The sequence below is a fragment of the Sminthopsis crassicaudata genome, chromosome 1, assembly GCF_048593235.1.
Source record: "Sminthopsis crassicaudata isolate SCR6 chromosome 1, ASM4859323v1, whole genome shotgun sequence".
Classification (NCBI taxonomy): Eukaryota; Metazoa; Chordata; class Mammalia; order Dasyuromorphia; family Dasyuridae; genus Sminthopsis; species Sminthopsis crassicaudata.
The window spans coordinates 79148201-79166422 of record NC_133617.1 but is presented as its reverse complement, the minus strand read 5'-3'; the positions used below and the strand labels follow the sequence as shown (position 1 = coordinate 79166422).

General features: G+C 37.6%; 1 protein-coding gene across 1 annotated transcript in view; it reads left to right on the top strand.

Moving 5' to 3' along the window:
• The window catches only part of LOC141540262 (uncharacterized), a 106232-nt gene that overhangs the window by 10525 nt on the left and 77485 nt on the right, over positions 1 to 18222 (top strand). The window contains exons 3-4 of the mRNA XM_074264075.1: positions 14874 to 14987; positions 17369 to 18170. Of these exons, the coding sequence (XP_074120176.1) occupies positions 14874 to 14987; positions 17369 to 18170 (916 nt within the window). The remainder of the gene's footprint in view (positions 1 to 14873; positions 14988 to 17368; positions 18171 to 18222) is intronic.

The following is an 18222-nucleotide window of genomic DNA, read 5'->3' as shown; positions in this document are numbered from 1 at the left end:
CTGAGAAGTGTATAGTTGTATCTCAGAGTTGTCTTAATTTTGGCACCTATTTTCATTTTAGTGTCCTGGTATGAATCTGATAGTGACCTAGTATGCATTTTGGACCTTCTTTTACCCTAGCCTCTTCCTAGGCACTAGTGTGCTCCTTGCCCTACCTGTTCCCAGTGTCTAAAGACTTCTTTGGCTCCTTCTGCTGACCTGTAATAGATAAATGATTTGTGACATTTTTTCTAGATTTCTCCATCAGGATTTAATCTGATTTTTTAGCTCTGTTTGAAGGAGTTTTATGAAGAGGAACTTGGCTATACTGCTTCCTACTATTCTGCCATGTTGGCTCTCCTCCATTGAGTTCAGATTAATTTTCCTAAAGTGCTATTCTGATCATGTCACACACTCCTGATTTAATAAATTCTTGTATTTTTCTATTGTCTCCAAGATAAAATATAAAATCCCATTCAGTTTTCAAAGTTCTTTATAACCTATTGCCTTTCTGCCTTTCTAGTCTTCTTATGTCTTCCTCCTCCCTTCCACATACTCTGATATCCAGTGACACTGCCTTCCTTGCTGTATCTTTAATGAAATGCCCCATGCCTGATATTCTCTCCCTCCTCATCTCCACCTCTTTGAATTCCTGTCTTCCATCTTCTCAACTAAAGTCTAACCTTCAAGGAAACCTTTCAGTTAGTCAATCAACAAGCATTTTTTGAATTCACTATATTTAAGTCAGTGTCTGCTCTGAACCAAGCTTTCTGCTAAGTGCTGGGCATACAAAGAAAGGGAAAAACACAGTTTCTGCTCTCAAGGGTGCACAGTCTAATCTGGGAGACAATATTCAAACAATTATGTGTAAACAAGGTACATGCAGTATAAATTGTAGATAATTAACAGAGAGAAGGCACTAGTATTGGGAGAGGTTAAAAAAAGCTTCTAAAAAAGAAGGACTTTAACTGAGACTTGAAGGAAGGAAACCAGAGAAGCCAAGAGAGTGAAGATGAGGAGGAAGAAAGTGCCTGGCCTAGGGGACAGCCACTGAAAATGCATGCCAAAAAAGTGGTTTTTTGTGCGAGGAATAACAGAATCCAGTGTTAGTAGATCAGAGTGATGTGGTGCAGCCCATAGGAATGTTGAAGTAATAGCCCTTAAGCTACCTGGCCTTGGGAATGAGGTAGTCATCTTAGGCATATAGCTATTGGGAGTGATGTGGTACAGCTTTGGAGAATATGTATATGAAGTAAAAGGAGGTGGGCCCAACATCTTTATTCCACTAAGCTATCCTTCAAGGATGTCTGGTTTGTCATCCAAAATTCTGGGCTGCTCTTTTTGCACCTGGACTCAAACAATGAGCACTTCTTAGTTTCATGGGGAAAAAAAGGTCGCTTTTAGTCTCCATTACCAAATTTCTCACTAATCATATGAATCCCAATCTCATGATGTCATTTACCTTGCTCTGTTTTTTGTTCTTTACTCTCCCAACTTCACCTTGAACAGTTTTTCCCCTATAAATTTATCTGTTTGTTTCTTGCTATCTCCCTTTTCTGGAATTTAGCTTGCTTTAATTGGTATAAAATTATAATAAAACTTTATCTTGACTTAGAAATTAGAAAGCTTCTAAATTCTTGTGGGATACCTGTGACACCAATCCAGAACTCCAGTATATTTTAGGGATCCCTTGAACTCCAACAAGGAGTAGAAACTGGAAAAGTTTGAAGGCTTTTGAACACAGGCCATATTTTATATTTAATGCTGGAGGGGATAGGAAGACACTGGATTTTCTGAATAGGGTATAGTGACATAGTTAGACTTGTCTTTTGAGAAGAGCAACTTGGCAGCTTAGCAGAGAGGCTGGTGTGGTGAAAAGTGGTGAAAGACTTGAGACAGGAATACCCACTCAAAGGCTGTGGCAGTAGTTTAGGTGTGAAATGCTGAGGGCCTGCACCAGAGTAGTAGCAGTATCAAAGGAAATAAGAAAATATATCAGGGATGTCAACAAATGACCTTTCACAAGAAGCCTTTCCCATTGTCTACTGTAATACTCAGTTACTATCAGCTCCCTGAGAAGCTCTGATGATTCAGAGTCTCTGAACTTCAGACTCCCCATTGGTGTATGATTCCTGCCATAATTATTCCACAGTAGGCTTCAGCCTGAGATGGAAACTGGAAGGCAGGTTCTGCTCTCTTCCTGGGGTCCAAGCCACATGGCTACTATTTACTTCTATATTTGTTTCTCAATCACTACCCCTCTGTCCCACTTAGGTGCAGGTTTCCTTCTGAGTCTATCTTAGAGCTGTGTAGAGAGCAACAAAACTGCCAGACAGTACTTATTCCCATGACATCCCAGTGTTTCCTGCCCTGGTACACAGCTACCTAACCCTAACCCTTTTGGATTCATTAACACTAGAATGCTCTCTGTGTGACCCTGGGCAAGTTACTTAACCCCAGCCTCAAAAAAATAAACAAACAAACAAAAAAAGCCACTAGAATGCTCCCCATGGCTCACTTTTGTCTATACCCATTTCCCAGTGTCTGTAGACTTCTCTGTTTGTTTCCCTTTGCTGACCCACACTGGAAAAGATCATTCACCTTTTTTTTCTTCTCAGATTTCTCTAATAGGAATTACATCTGGTGGGTTTTCTAAATGTTTGCGGAGGGGAATTTAATAGAGATGGGCTGTACTTCTGGCCATCTTAACTCTGCCTCCTTGTTAAACCCTAGAGGACAGATTTAGAAGTACAAGTACTAGGCAGATATTATAAAGAAGCAAAATTTAGCTTGATTTAATGGAGAAATTCCTAACAATTAGTCTTGTCCACAAGTGAAGTAAACTCCTTTAGGAAATAATAAGAATTCTTCTCTGGTTCCTTAACAGGGATATTGTAGAGCAGGGAATTATAGCCTAGGATCCACTGACTCCCCAAGGGTCTATGAATTTGGGGGATCTCTAAACTTGAATGAAATAAAATATATATCCTTATTTTAATATACTTGTTTTCTTTTCTAATCCTGCATATTTTATGCATTTTAAAACATTATTCAGAGAATACATGCTGGGAGTGAGGGAACAGGATGTCCGTAACATAGAATCCCTGCTGTGAGGAATTCCCTGTTTAGACAGTAGTTATATAGGGTGTCTTCTTAAGTCTATTTCACCTTGGAAAGTTCATGAGACAGAGATGTTTCCTCTCAGGATCACAATACATAATATGTACTGAATTCATTCACTAGATAGATTTGCTGTGTCTTGGGCCCTATGTTCTATGCTAACGATTATGTGAAGGGAATTAGATGCAGTCCTAGTCTCATAAAACAGTGTGAGAGGAGCTCTAGGAGTATGGGGATTTAGGGGAAGAAAGGATTAAACCAGCTGAGGATGAGGGACATTTGAGCTGAGTATGGGTAGAAACGTAGGGTTTGGAGCTGGGGAGAAGGTCTCCATGTTTAAGACCAGTTCAGGTAGTTCAGGAGTCTCTGTGTGGAAGCAGCTAAGTGGCACAGTGGATAGAGCACCAAGCCTGAAGTCAGGAGGAACTGAGTCCAAATGTGGTCTCAGATACTTAATACTTCCTAGCTGTGTGACCCTGGGGAACTTGGGGCTTAACCCCAATTGCCTCAACAACAACAACAACAACAAAAAAAAAAACAAACAAACAAACAAAAAAAGTCTCTGGGTATAGAGAGATGGAAATCTTGCAGATCTACTTTCTGCAGCCCCTGGATTCCGGTTGTCAGGACCTTGGTTGAAGAGAGGTAGGAGGAGGCCTGCTTTTGCAGCTTGTTATATAGCCTTGAAATGGTCACTTCACCTTTGAGAGGTTCCTTTTTTTTTTTTTTTTTTTTAAGCCTTTGTCTTCTCACTTGGGCTTCCCAGAGCCCATCAATGAGGAATGTTTTGATGATGAGGTTGATAAAACTTTGAAGTGGTTTGAGGATTATCTTCCCTGCAGAGATTCTCAAGTAGACAATGGCTAACCTCTCTGAAGCATCAGACAAGCCTTGTGCAAAAGCTAAAACCTGGGCCAGATGACTTTTCTAGTCAAACCCCAGGAGATCATGCCTATACAATATGAATTTCACTATCTTCTGCAAACTGCCACCTAGTAAATATGGTCTTTTTGAAGTTCAAGGTTACCAGGGTTCCAGACCAGTGTCACAGTGTCCCCAAAGAATTTGGAAGGTTAATTTCTAAGTCAAGAGGTAAAGTTTTACTATAATTTTAATGCCACTTAAAGCAAGCTAAATTCCAAGAGAAGAAGATAACAAAGAGCAGGGAGCAAACAGGTAAACTTATAGGGATTCAGAGAGTACAGAACAAAAAATAGAGAAGGGTAAATGACATGAGATTGGGAATAACATGATTTGGTGGGAAGCTTGGTAATGGGACCTAACAACAATCTCCTTTCTTCTTTCATGAAACTACTAAGTGCTCATTGTTTGAGTCCAGGTGCAGGATAGCAGCCCAGACCTTTAGATGACAAACTAGACATCCTTGAAGGATAGCTTAGTGGAATAAAGATATCAGGCCCAGCTCCCTTTCTTTCACACACATTCTCCAAGGCAGTGCCAATCATTCCCAGAAGACACATTCCTAAGGTGACTACGTCATTCCCAAGGCGGGGTAGTTTGGGGTTTCTTGCAAAGTATTGGGGTCTCTACTACTATTAAGGTTTCTACTTTGTCCCGGTTTGCAAATTCTATGTCATCAGATTTAATTTTATCTCCTTTCCTCTTTTGTCTCACCTCCCAAAACCTTTTTATTTCTTTTCTCCTTTTCTCTCTGCATATTGTGCTTATCTCAGGCTGGCACATATCTCTAGCAGCTCCTCCCACCAGCACTTCTCACTACCACCCCCTGCATTCCAAATCATGAGAGATTTGTCTTTGAATGCACAAAGACTGAGTGGGTGCAATTTTCTGCCACATTTTTGGAGAATTTAATTCCATATTCTCTGTGTCTCTTGTCCCAGAGATGCAATTCCAATCTTAAAATATGAGAGCTGGAAGTAACCTTTGAGAACATTTAATGATATTAATTTTAAAAATATATATTTCAGAGGTTCCTACATGCTTTTCACAAAATAACTCCATGAGATCAGAAATGTACATATCATCATCGTTTGGGGGGAAGGCTGTCTTAGAGAAATTATAGCCTCATAGTATCTGAACCAGGGTTCTATTAGAGCTCTCATTTCACCTCCAGTGGTTGGACCTCGGCCTGCTTCCCTAATCCTGCCTCAGCTCCCTTACTCTTGTGTGGTCACTTTAGGAGGCCAGGTGTAGAATTGAAAGGCATTGCAGAAACCATCTTGCTGAAGTCTCTTACACACAGTAAGTGGCAAAACTGGGCTTCAGTCCTCAGATTTTAAGTCCAGATATCTTTCCAAGGCAACATAGTAGTTCTCATGAAATCATGGTCTCATGGTTAATCAGTCTTCAAGTTGGAAGGAAAGGTGTAGAGCTCATATAAACTGGTCACTGCCTGCTTGAGTGGCTCAAACTATAATATCCTTAAGAACACCAAGTCTTGAGTCTCAGGCCAGGACTCTTTCTATTGTTTGTCTTTAGACCCAGTAATAGAAGTCTAACAGCTAATTGTGGGTGAGCTCAACAAGAAAGGCAACATTCCAACCCTAGCCAGTCATTTCTTAAAAGAACTAGAGACTCACTTATGACCCAGAACTTCTCCAGACACCTCCAAGGTGTGAGAAAATAATTATGGCAATAGTTCAACACGTTTGTCAGCTATCTATTTCTGATAGACCCCTTTGCTCAGACCTCATACTTGCAAAGTATAAAAGTGTTCCAAGGGAGGATTCTTGGAGGTAGTAACATTGAATTTGGCAACACAGGCATTCTAGGGAGTTGAGGTCGAATACTGACAGTTCAGTGTCCACAGAGACCATGTGTGAGGAGAGGATTGCAGAGGCCATCCAAAACTAAGGTTAAAGAGACTTGCTGAAGCCTCTTACTCATAGCATGTGGCAAAACTGGAATTCAAATCCCAGTCTTTTTTAAGCCAACATAGTACTTTCCTTGAAAACATGTTCTCATGGTTAATCACAGTCTTCAAGTTGGAAGGAAATATGTAGAGGTCCTAGGATTTAGTCCTAGGTTTTAGAGCTAGAAGTTTCCATGGAGATTATCTAGCCTCACCCCTTTGTTTTACAGATGAAATACATATAGAAAGATTAAGCGACAATTCCAGAACCCTATGGAAAGTCAAGAGGAGACAGTTTTTCAGCACTTTTGTGGGTCTTCTGAGCCAGGGCTGGAATCTTCAAGGAGTTAGTTCTCTTATTCTGGTCCCACATTATGGGATGCGGAAAGGCTGTCAACATATTTACACACATGTGCATATTATTTCCCTTGTATTTACTAATCTGGGTCTTAATATTTCAGTGTTTACTAAGTCCATGCTTTCATCATCATGTCCTAGATGTACCACCAGTACAAATTCTTGTCCAATCTTTCCTTAGATCTTTTCCTCCATAGAGGATCTATCCAATTAGTTACAGGCCTTCTCTGTTATTTAAAAAAAAAAAAAAAAAAAAAAGTTTTTGCTCATTTCAGTACATTAATTATCCCTTGCTGTCTAGAAATGATTGGCCCATTTTTGTTCCTGGCCATATGTGTCCTTTGATGTTCTCTTTTTTGGCAAGTCTGGAACATAAGCCGTCTTTGGAAACACCACAGTCTCTTTGTACCCACACATTTGACTGTTGTTTTTTTTCCCCATGTGTTTTTCCATTTTCATTTGGGTAATTAACAGTTTTTATCTGAGACTATATATTCCATGATTAACAGCTGTAAAAGTATCAGTTGGAGAATGGGGATGTTTTTGTTCCATACCTGTGATTTCATCAGTGTAGGGAACTCCTCATCCAAAACTGTCCATTTATGCATATTGGAAAATTGTCTGAAATGTAATTTTTCAACGAGTTTCATAGGACCCTAAGAATTTAAATAACATTGAGCCTAAGTCTTCTATTGCTCCTGAAAGAATGTTAGCATTTTAAACTGAGTTTTTATGACAGGGAGTAGCTCTGAACTACTGAAAGTCCTGTGTCTGTTTCTCATGTGTGATCCAACTCCTTATTTTCACTCCTGGGGTCGAGGCCATTGCCAATCTACATTGCCTATGTCAAATATAGCTACTTACAGAGTAATTAATTGGGGCTCCTCATCAAAATACATATTATAAGCTGGATTATATACATTCTCCATTTTATCTTTCCTGTATGATGACTATGGGAGGTATAAGTAACCTGGGTAGAAAGACAGTAGTGCTAATAGTTTACATTCACTTCCCAGTGTTCCTTCTCTGGGTGTAGCTGATTCTGTCCATCATTGATCAATTGGAACTGGATTAGATCTTCTCTATGTTGAAGATCTCCACTTCCATCAGAATACATCCTCATACAGTATTGTTGCTGAAGTGTATAGTGATCTTCTGGTTCTGCTCATTTCACTTAGCATCAGTTCATGTATGACTGTGGAAGTCTTAAGAGTGTTCCAAGTCTCTATGCAATTAGTATAAAAGCTTCAAATAGGAACATCTAGATGACATCTCCTTATATTTTCCACAGCACATCTTCCATTACAGTGACAAAGCACCTTTTTCAAGCATATATTTCCCTTTTCTATGCCTCACTTGATTTTAATTCTAAGCATATCATTTAACAAAGTTGTCTCTATGGTTGAATCTGTTATGGAAACTTATGATTTTAATATATACATGAAAAATGTATCATTGGATACAGCCTTTAAAACTCTTTTGCTTTTTACAAATCAAATACTTTTTGTAATCAATAAACAATAAATACAGAACAATCTTACAGTCACTACACTTTTTACAAGACCTGTATAATATGACAGTGTAGTCTACTTTACAAAATTGTCTAGAGACTGCCTGTTGTCTTCTTAACTTTTCATCCAAGATCCATTTGAAATGGAAACTGTATTCAATACTTTTTGCTGCATTCTTTTAAAACCCCACTATTTGTAAAACATCTTGAAAAATCAATCCCTGAGTGCCTTTTAAACTCAAGAATCAAAAATATTACTTAAGCCATCTGTTATTCTAGTAATGAAGTAAGATTCATGTCCTATGGAGAAGCTTGGGTTCCCTGAACTTATTAAGTATCTATTTTGTTCTATGCACTCTGCTAGAAATACAAATGCAGTGAAGTGAAACATCTTATACTTTAATGAAGGAAAACAACATCTAAGAGGGATTTAGAAATGCATGAGAGAGATATTTATTTGATTTCATAGTTTGAAAATGGCTAGGGTGAAATGGGAAGACTTGATTCCAAGCAAGATAAGGAGGTAGTTCATTTATCTGAGCTGGGGGGTGGGGTGGGGGGAGAGAGGAGTCCAGATGTTTCTGGTAGGAAAGGATTGAGGCCAAAGAAGTGATACATTCTCTGGACATACCAGGAGTTTTAGAAAAAGGAAGCTTTTTACTTTATTGGGAAAAAGTGAGTTAATTAGTTAATTTGATTTGAGTCTTTTTCTTTTCAATTCAAACCCCTTGAATTTCCTCTTCTCTTTACTGTTCTTCCAGTCTCTGACACAGAGTTGGTCCTTCTCTTCTCCATGACCAGCCCCATTTCATGTGCACTTGGTCCCATTTCTTTATATCTTCTTTAGCAAATTTTATCTTCAGTCAAATTGTCAACTTCAATTAAGTAATTCCTTTCTACTGCTTTTCTACATATCCAAGCCTCTTCCTTACTTAAAAAATCATCACTATACCTTACCATTTCCATTAGCCATTGTTTTTATTTCGCTTCCCTTTTGTTAGCCAAACTTTGGAAAAGTTATTTAAATTCACTTGTCTTCGCTTTTTTTTTAATTAAAACTTTTTATTTCCAAGACATATGCATAGATAATTTTGAACATTTACCCTTGCAAACCTTTGTGTTCCAAATTTTCCCTCCCTTCCCCCATTTTCTTCCAATCCAATATCCAATTCTCATTAAACTTGTGCAATCCTTCTCTACACATCTCTACAATTATGCTGCACAAGAAAAATCAGATCAAAAAGGAAAAAAATGAGAAAGAAAACAAAATACAAGCAAACAATAACAAAAAAATTGAAAATACCATATTGTTGTCCACAAACAATCCCCACAGTCCTCTCTGGGTGCAGATGGCTCTCTCCATCACAAGACCATTGGAACTTTGTCTTTACTTTCTCTCCCCTCTCTCTCTTGTAACATCTACAGTCCTGCTTCCAACCTTATCAATCAATTGAAACTGCTCTCTCCAAAGTTATTAATGATCTTTGCCATTATTACTAATGATCATTGCCAAATCAGGTGATTTTTTTTTCTGATTCCTAATCTTTCTCACATTATTGACCATCTTCTCCTCCTGGAAATTATCCTCTCTGGGTTTTCACAACTTTATTCTCTCTAGGTTGACATCCTACCTATCTGGCAGCTACTTCTCAGTCCTTTTTGCTGGTTTATCATCTGCTTCACACTTCTTACTGTGGTTCTATCCTGGCTCCTCTACATGTCTTTCTATATACCTTTTCCTGGTAACTTCATCAGTTCCTAAGAGTTAACTATTGCAGATATGTGCAGATCATCACAGATCTACATATCCAACTCTAGTTGCATGTGACTTAACTGATTCTTAGACATTTCAAACTGGTTACCCCAGAGACATTTTAACTTGGCATGGCTAAAACGGAACTTTCCTTCTAAACTCCTTTTTTCTGAACTTTCCTTTTTCTTTCCAAACTACAAACCACTCTTAGAGAGTTTCAGATTTGAATTTCAGCATTATTCCTAACAACTCAAGTTTTTCATCCAGTCAGTTGCCAAATCTTGCTATTTCTACTTTCATAACATATCCCACGTCTCACATCCATCTCTTCCCTCGAAGTTAACAACCTTAAGCTCTAGTCTCTTTTGGCCTAGATTATTGCAACAGTTTACTAATTGATCCCCCTGCTCCAAGTCTCATCATTCCTATACACTGTTGCCAAAGTAATTCTCCTTAAGTGACTACCCTATTTAGCAGTTCCAGTGACTTCCTGTTTCCTCAGCATAAAATATAAATTCATCTGTTGATGTAGATCAGGTACTATTCCAGGAACCTTTCCTGATCTCTTAACTGCTAGTGCCCTTTCTCCCAGATTACCTTGCATTTAACTACATTATGTTGTACATATTTTTCTAAATAATTGTTATCTCCCTTATTAGAATATAAATTCCTTGACTATAGGGATTTTTAAATTCTTTGTACTAGTATTCCCAGTGTCTGACATAATAGGTATTTTATAAATACTTGTTGATTGATGAAATCAGTAAACATTTAAGTGCTTACGCCCTGGAGATATTAGAAAAATAAAATAGTCCCTGCTCTTAGAGAACTTGCAATATAATGGGGGAGACAGCACGCAAATAACTACATACAAATAAGTTAAAGATGGATAAAGTTGAAATGAGGGAAAAAAGCACTAGAATTATTGAAGGGGTGGAGAATAGGAATTTAAAAACTATCCCTATATTTACAACATCCAAATGTGTGCCTGGGCTATATATATATATATATATATATATATATATATATATATATATATATATACATATATCTGCTATGTCTGCCCTTTAATGAATGTTCCTTAGTTAGAGGGCTTCCTTGTGGTTGCCCCCTTCCTATGTCAGTCAGTCATATTCACTGCATAGGTACTTCCTTTTACTAGTGGGGTTGTAACCTATGAGAGAGGATATCCAAGATATGCATGAGGGAAATTTGTAATTTTTCTTTTGTGCTCTTTAAGTGATATCATTAAAATAAATTTTTTAAAGCATATAGTCATTCCCTGACTTTAGAGACTTTTGTCTTACATAAGTCAGAGTTCCATCCCAAATAGGAACAACTGCCCCTGACCCCTTACTCAGAAAATCTGAATAGTAGCTTGTCTAAAGAACTGCTATCTCTTATATAGAAGCATAACATCACAGACTAAGTTGGAAGAAGCATTAGAAATCAGCATGATGTAGTAGAAGGAGCACTGGATTTGAAACCAGAATTTGTGTTACATCTCTGTCCCTTGCTGTGTGACTTTAGGTCATTTCCCTGCCCTCCCTGGGTTTCATTTTCCTCAGTTGTAAAATGAGAAGGCTTGCACTCTGATTTCTTAAGGACCTTTTGACTTAGACTTAATTAATCCTGTCCACCCATTTGACCTATAAATTCCTTAGTCTTCACTATGTTTAACAATTTGAGGCTCAAAGTCTATAAGCTGTTTGTTTACTTTATATCCTGCAGCTTACCCACTGAAGTTTAATAGTTCAAAGAGCCATGACTAGATCATTATATCATGGTGCTTTGCTCCACTGGATGCAGATTATTGTCCTTCTACACATACTCATGAGTTGTTGGAGTAAAAAAAAAAAAATAATTACATAATGACCAACCTTTGGTGATGAGTTTCTCCTGACCCTTTAGACTGTTCCTCCAACATATAGTCTATTCTTGTTCTTATATGGAGCTTGAAACTCTCCTGGCTTGGGGGAAGTGATGGTAGGCATCAATTTGTCTGAAAAAGATTTGAGGGTTTCAGTGAACTGTAAGCCCAAAATAAAACCTGATATGTTAGCCAAAAAAAATCAGTTTAATCTGTTAATTTAATCTCCAAAACAGCATTTGGAGAAGTTTAATGTCCAGGAAAATATAATATATATATATGTCTAGAAAAGTAATAGTCTCTTAATAGTCAAATAATGCTTTGCCTTGATCAGAAACTTTCTGTAAAAGTGTGTTCAAACCTGGATAGCACATTTTAGGGTGAATATTCAGCTAAGGTACATATAGAAAGGGGTAACTAGGGTAGTGGGAGACTGTCATATCACATGTCAGCTAATTAAAGAAACTGATCGTTTAGCATAAAAAAACTTGAAGGACTAGATAGATAGATAGATATAGCAATTAAGAAGTACTTACTGTGTGTCAGGCACTGGACAGCACACAGGAAATGCATTAAAGAAGACAGTTTCTACCTTCAAGAACCTTGCATTCTAACTGAGAAAATAAGGCTCAAAAGGGAGCTGAAAAGTTGGGGAAGAGGGAAGGGAGATACCTGCATAAGACAGAGATGAAATAGTCTGGAGAATCAGAAGCCAGATTAGAAGTAAGCACAGCTAACCTAGGAATTTCTTCAAATGCAAGTTCCAGAAAGGAACTCATCAGTTAAAAGAATGTGTCATAGGAGGCCTCTTTTGAGAAGGCAGGGATGGAAAAATATGAACCAATGTCAGGCCTGGAGCTTGATAAGTGATAAGTTCTTTCAAATATTTGAAAAGATATAGAAAAGGCATTGTATTTGTTCTGTTTGCCCCAGAAGACAGAAGTGGGAGTAGTGAGTAAATTGTAGAGTGAGAGATTTTGACTGATTTAAAACAAACAAACAAACAAAGTTATACTTAGAACTGTTTTCCAAAAATAAAGTAAGCTCCCCAGAGAGATAATTCTCTCACCAGAGGTAGTTTGAATATTTACTTTCTTTTCTATTGGTGGCTATGTTTTATTCCTTCTTCCATTTCCTTCCCTCCTCAAGTGAGCCATTCCTTGTAACAAAGATTAAAGAAGAGGAGAAAAAAATCAATCCAACAAAACCAATCAATATATCTACTGTGTCTGACAACATATTCAGTAAACTGACATTCTAGAAAAATAACAATAATAGTTAATGTTTATTTAGCATTTTATTATTATAGTGTACTTTAAAGACATTATCTCAGTTAATTATTATAAAACCCCTAGGATAGGGTGCAAGTATGATTTGGACTTATACTGAAATTTAGACAGGTTGAGTAACTTATCAAATAATTTTGGGATTCTTAAATGTATATAAGCTGGGCAAGTACACAGAAAATTCTGCAAAAGTTTAGACTTTAAAAAACTATCATTCCAACATGTGTAGGAAGTTAATTATGAACAAGACTAAGAACAGTTCTCTAATGGATAAGTGGTCAAAGAATATGAATAATCCTCATAAATATGTACACTGTAAATGACCATATGAAAAATTGTTCCATATAACTAACAAGTCCTTAGTACAATGCCTAGCACAAAATAGATACTTAATAAATGTTTCTTGACAGTTAGTTAACCAATAACAAGAAAAATGATTAAAATAACTCTTGAGATTTCTCTTTATATCCAGCTAATTAGCAAATATGTTAAAAAAAAATAGAAATAGGTAGTATTGGAAGGATTGGAGGGATTTTGTCACAAGAGACACTATTATAATGTGGGTGGTGCTATGAATTGATCCAAACATTCTGGAAAGCATTTGGAATTATTTGGGGGGGGGACTTTAACCCAGAAATCCTGTTACTATTATTAGTTTTAGTTCAGAAGTTGCAGTAAGTGAGGTAAGATATCTAATCCAATAGGTGGATCAAAAATTAATTGTGGACCAGGATTAAATTTTTAAAATATTTATTTACAGCTCAGATATGACAAAAACCTTGCTCTTAGAAATTTAGAGTCTCATGAGGAAGATAAGTATATAAGTAATTGTCCTATAAGGAAGAATAAAATGAGTTCAAGGGAGAGGTCAAAGAAAAGGACTATGAAAAAATTAGAGAGAACTCATTTCCACCTCAGTGAAGAAGGGAGACAAAAGGAGTAAGATCAACAAATGGATATAATGGGGTAAGTCTATTCTTTGGCTTGAGCCACAAAGGAAGAGAAGGAAGATCAAGAATGAGGAATGCAGAATAGTCCAGTTTGGCTGGAATGCAGAATATGTGGAGAGTAAAATGAGATAAGGTCGAAGATAGGTTGGAGCCAGATGGTGGAAGGCCTTGATCAACAGGTTGTATATCCCTGGATTAGAAATTCCTAATCCTATTTAGGCCGAGGCAGCTGTGCCAAAGAGGGCTGTTCTTGGCAGAGCTGAAAATAGAGCTGCTCCTCTGAACTCTTCTGAAATTGCACTTCCCTCCATCTTCTTTTCTTAGTTCATGTAGGGAAATCTCATTTTTGTTTAAGTGCAGCCAAATCCCTGAGCATATTCAGGGCTTTCCTGCTTCTGTAGTTTTTTGTTTTTTGTTTTTTTTTCATTGTTTTCTTCAACTGAAATGCCTTCTACCCAACATCAGTCAGTCAGTCAAGCATTGATCAAGCTTCTGTTGAATGCTAGGTCCTGGAAATAAAAAAATAGCCCTTAAACAGCTAATATTCTGTAATATGTAATCTTATACATTATGTACATAAAATGCTTTTGAAAACTCTAAATGCTGTATGTGTCTGCTCTTATTTTTAAAAGATAGTATTAATACAGAGAACATGTTCTCTGTATTAAATGAGTAGTTCAGAAGTAAGGTATATATTTACTGTTCGTCAGAGAGAGTTAACCTTCCTGGAGAACAAGAGATTTTAGCTGAACTTTGTGAAGGGTAAGTTTTACATAAGCAGAGTGGAGGGGGGATGCTTCAAGATCCATATTCAAATGTATAAGTGGAATGGAGGAAAAAGGGTGTTCCAGGCAAGGGGAATAACATAATCAAAGATCCCCAAGTGTGAATAATCGTGGTATATTTGGGGGTAAATGAACAGACTATTTTGACCATACCAATAGTGGGAGATTTCAAGGGTCATTTTGTGGGAAATCTTGAATGCCAGTTTAAGTAATTTAGACTTTTTTTTTCTGTAGGAATCTGGAAACCATTAAAAGTTTTTGAGCTGGGAGGGAGGACATGCCTTCAGACGATTTATCTGACAGCAGGAGCAGGATGGATTGGAAGGGGAGAAACTGGGTAGAGAGAATTTAAGGGAGACTTGAATTAGTCTGGATGTAAATGATGAGCATATCACCATTTGCCTTTTTTTTTTTTTCTTTCCAAAAATAGGATTTACAGTTTCCAAACCTGATGTAATTTCCTTGCTGCAGGAAGAGGAAGAACTATCTGGCTCCGATTTTCAAGGAATTCAAGAAACAGAGATCTCAAGAGATAACTACACAGGTAAGTGAGGATAGCTTCCTAGGAACAAAGAGGAATAACAGCCTAGCTGATTAATGGGGTATTTGAAGTTTTCAACTTAATTCAGTCTGTATTTCTGGAGTACCTTTCTATATTTCCATATACCTATGAATCTCTGTTCTATGGGCTGCATGTCTTCCCAGCACTCGAAGTATTGAAATGACACTGAGGCAGGCAGGTAGGCAATAAACATTTATTATTAAATTAAATGCTATGTGATAAGCTTTTGTGCTTTTGAATGCTGAGGACACAAATATAAATAGTAAGAAAGACTATCTTTGTCCCCAAGGAGTTAACATTCTATTGAGGAAAGAGAACACAAAAAAAGAGAACTGAAAAGGTGGAGTGGGATAGCAAAGATATCTACTTTCAAAGTGGAAGTCTAAGAAAATTAGAAGTACAACTGAGAAAGTAATGAAACATGGCTGCCTTGGGCCTATTTCCAAAATGTAGGCCCTATGTCATTAATGGGAGGCAAGGGAGCTAGTGTGATAGAGGGAAGTTCTAAGATAAGTCCACAGGTGCTGAGGGAAGTTCCACAGTGAGAGCATGATTGTCATGGTGGTAGAGTCCAAGAAATACAGCAGGAATGGGTCTGAGACTGTGCCTTTTTTCCATTTCCTTTTATCTGGCCATCTCTTTCCCAAGCACAGCCTTACCTATGATTTAAACTCTAGATTAGGTGTGTCAGATCATTTGAGTCCTAAATCCAGTTTGACTACCACTAACTCACTCCATGATCTTCACTAAATCCAGAGTTCCTTTTGTCAAAAGGGTTTTGGACTCAATGATGTCTCATATCCTCTTCCAGTTTCAACATTCCATAGTTTTGTCACATAATAAAATATAAGGTCCTGAAGAGGAATGTTGTTTTGTTTTGGTTTTTTCTTGGTAACTCTAGCACTAGAATATGGTGCTTTGCTTATTAGTAAAATGGAAATTGAATTTAATTGGATTAGCTTAGCTTCCCAAGTTCAGCTATTGCTCCCCTAAATTCTTAGTCACTCCTGGGAATTTTATTGCTAATCTCTCTAAAATCTGTTACATATGTTCCTCTTTGCCTCTCTTTAACTTGTGTTTAATCTGCTCATCCTAAGATCTTCCTGTTCATGCCTTCTAGCCTATGCTACTGGTTAAGGTTCCCAACTATCTTAATGGGCAGGTGGAGGATTCTAGGATCCTAAAGCCATAGGCTTTAGATTCCCTGACTCGGAGTCAGCTTCTAAGGTGTCTTTGGCCTTCAGCCTTTCACTTTTTGACTCTAACTAAATTTCTCTAACAAATTCCATTTTGAGGCACTGATCCTATCTGGTACTAGATCTAAACACTAATTTTTTGACACCCTGACATTCCCACTGTTGAATGCCATTTCCTATTGCCCTTTTCCTTCTTTATCTTTTTGCCCATTTTCATATAATCCAGACTATAAGAGAACATTTTCTAGGGCTTGTTTTTAAGATAAAGAGAACATGCAAATTCAGAAAATCTTAAGAAAGTTGTATATAGTATAGTATAAGTATAGTAGTATATAGAAAAAAATTCCATAGAGATTCAGACTGAGCAATGTCTAAGCTTTCTGACTTCATCCATAACTAAAGTTCTTCAGGATTAATGTGAGGTATCTCTAGGCTTGGAATTTGATACTTATTTTACCTCCAGATAAGAATGGTTTCTTCAAAACACATCTAAGCTAAATTTGAGATTCAGTCTCCTAGGCTCTGTTGATCAAAGTCATTTGTGTATTTTTCCTATTCTATATTCATTCTTAGCTACTTGGGAAACCTCCTGATAACATGGTAGTCTTTTGGCATTTCACTCAGAGTATGTTAGCTTTACTAACCCTTGGATAGCTTTATCTTGGTTCACTCCCAAACTCGAAGGGCCAAACAAAAGAAATAAAAACAGGTAAATAAAAATTTTTAATCAGAATAATTCAATAAGAAATATAGATCACTCCTAAAATTTATATTAGACACCCTATTCTTTATAGTCATTCATTATTTTCTGTACTCACTTTGCCTTCCCTACCTGGTCATCCTCTTACAACTTTGGCTACCTATCAATTTTCCAATCCTGTAGACTGATCAGGCTCTCTTCATCATACCCAGGAGAATTGGCAAAATCCAGGAGGATGAACAGCAATGTTACAGGTTGATCACAGGTGATATCACCAAGTAAAAATTCTTGCCTGTGCCCCTTTTCCCTTTTTTTCAGTTAGTGAGGTCCTTTTGGAGAACCATCAAAGCTTTGGGCATCTAGTAAAAATTAATTTCAAAGATGATGATTATCTTCCTTTTTTACCTGTTTCCTTTTTCCCAGCACAGGGAAAAGATGACATTTGGATTTTCATTTCCTCATTTCAGATTCTGAGTCTGAGATTGAATTGTTAACACCAAAGCAAGAAGTATCTGAAGAAGGAGAAGAACATGGAGGGATGTTGAAAAGTCTCCTCAGGAATGTTCCTCGAGGACCCAAATTCGCAGAACCTTGTGAACAAGAGGACAGTTTAGAAAGGCAGATGGGAAATTCTGCTGGGGGCAGAGAGAGGATATCCCTTTCCCAGAAGCGAAGTTCCTGGCATATGACAGTCCTTCACCAGGAGGCTCCCCCGGTAGAAGGGAGCCCAGGATGTAATGAATTTGGGGGAAGCTTTAGTCTGAGCTCAAGCTTTATGACACGTCAGGGAGGCTCCATAGGCGGGAAACCCCATAAATGTGACACCTGTGGTAAATGCTTCAAATATAATTCATTACTTATTAAACACCAGAGAATTCACACTGGAGAGAAACCCTATGAATGCAGTGATTGTGGGAAATGTTTCAGAGGGTGGTCAGGCTTTATTCAACATCACAGAATTCACACTGGAGAGAAGCCTTATGAATGTAATGAATGTGGGAAAGCCTTCAGTCACAGTTCACATTTTACTCAACACCTGAGAATTCATAATGGAGAGAAGCCCTATAAATGTAATGAATGTGGGCAAGCTTTCAGCCAGAGCTCAAATCTCATTCGACACCAGAGACTTCACACTGGAGAGAAACCCTATGAGTGTAGTGAATGTGGGAAAGCTTTCATTTGGAGCTCAGTGCTCATTGAGCATCAGAGAATTCACACTGGGGAGAAACCCTATGAATGCAATGAGTGTGGGAAAGCCTTCAGAGGGAGGTCACACTTTTTTCGACACCTGAGAACTCACACTGGAGAAAAGCCTTTTGAA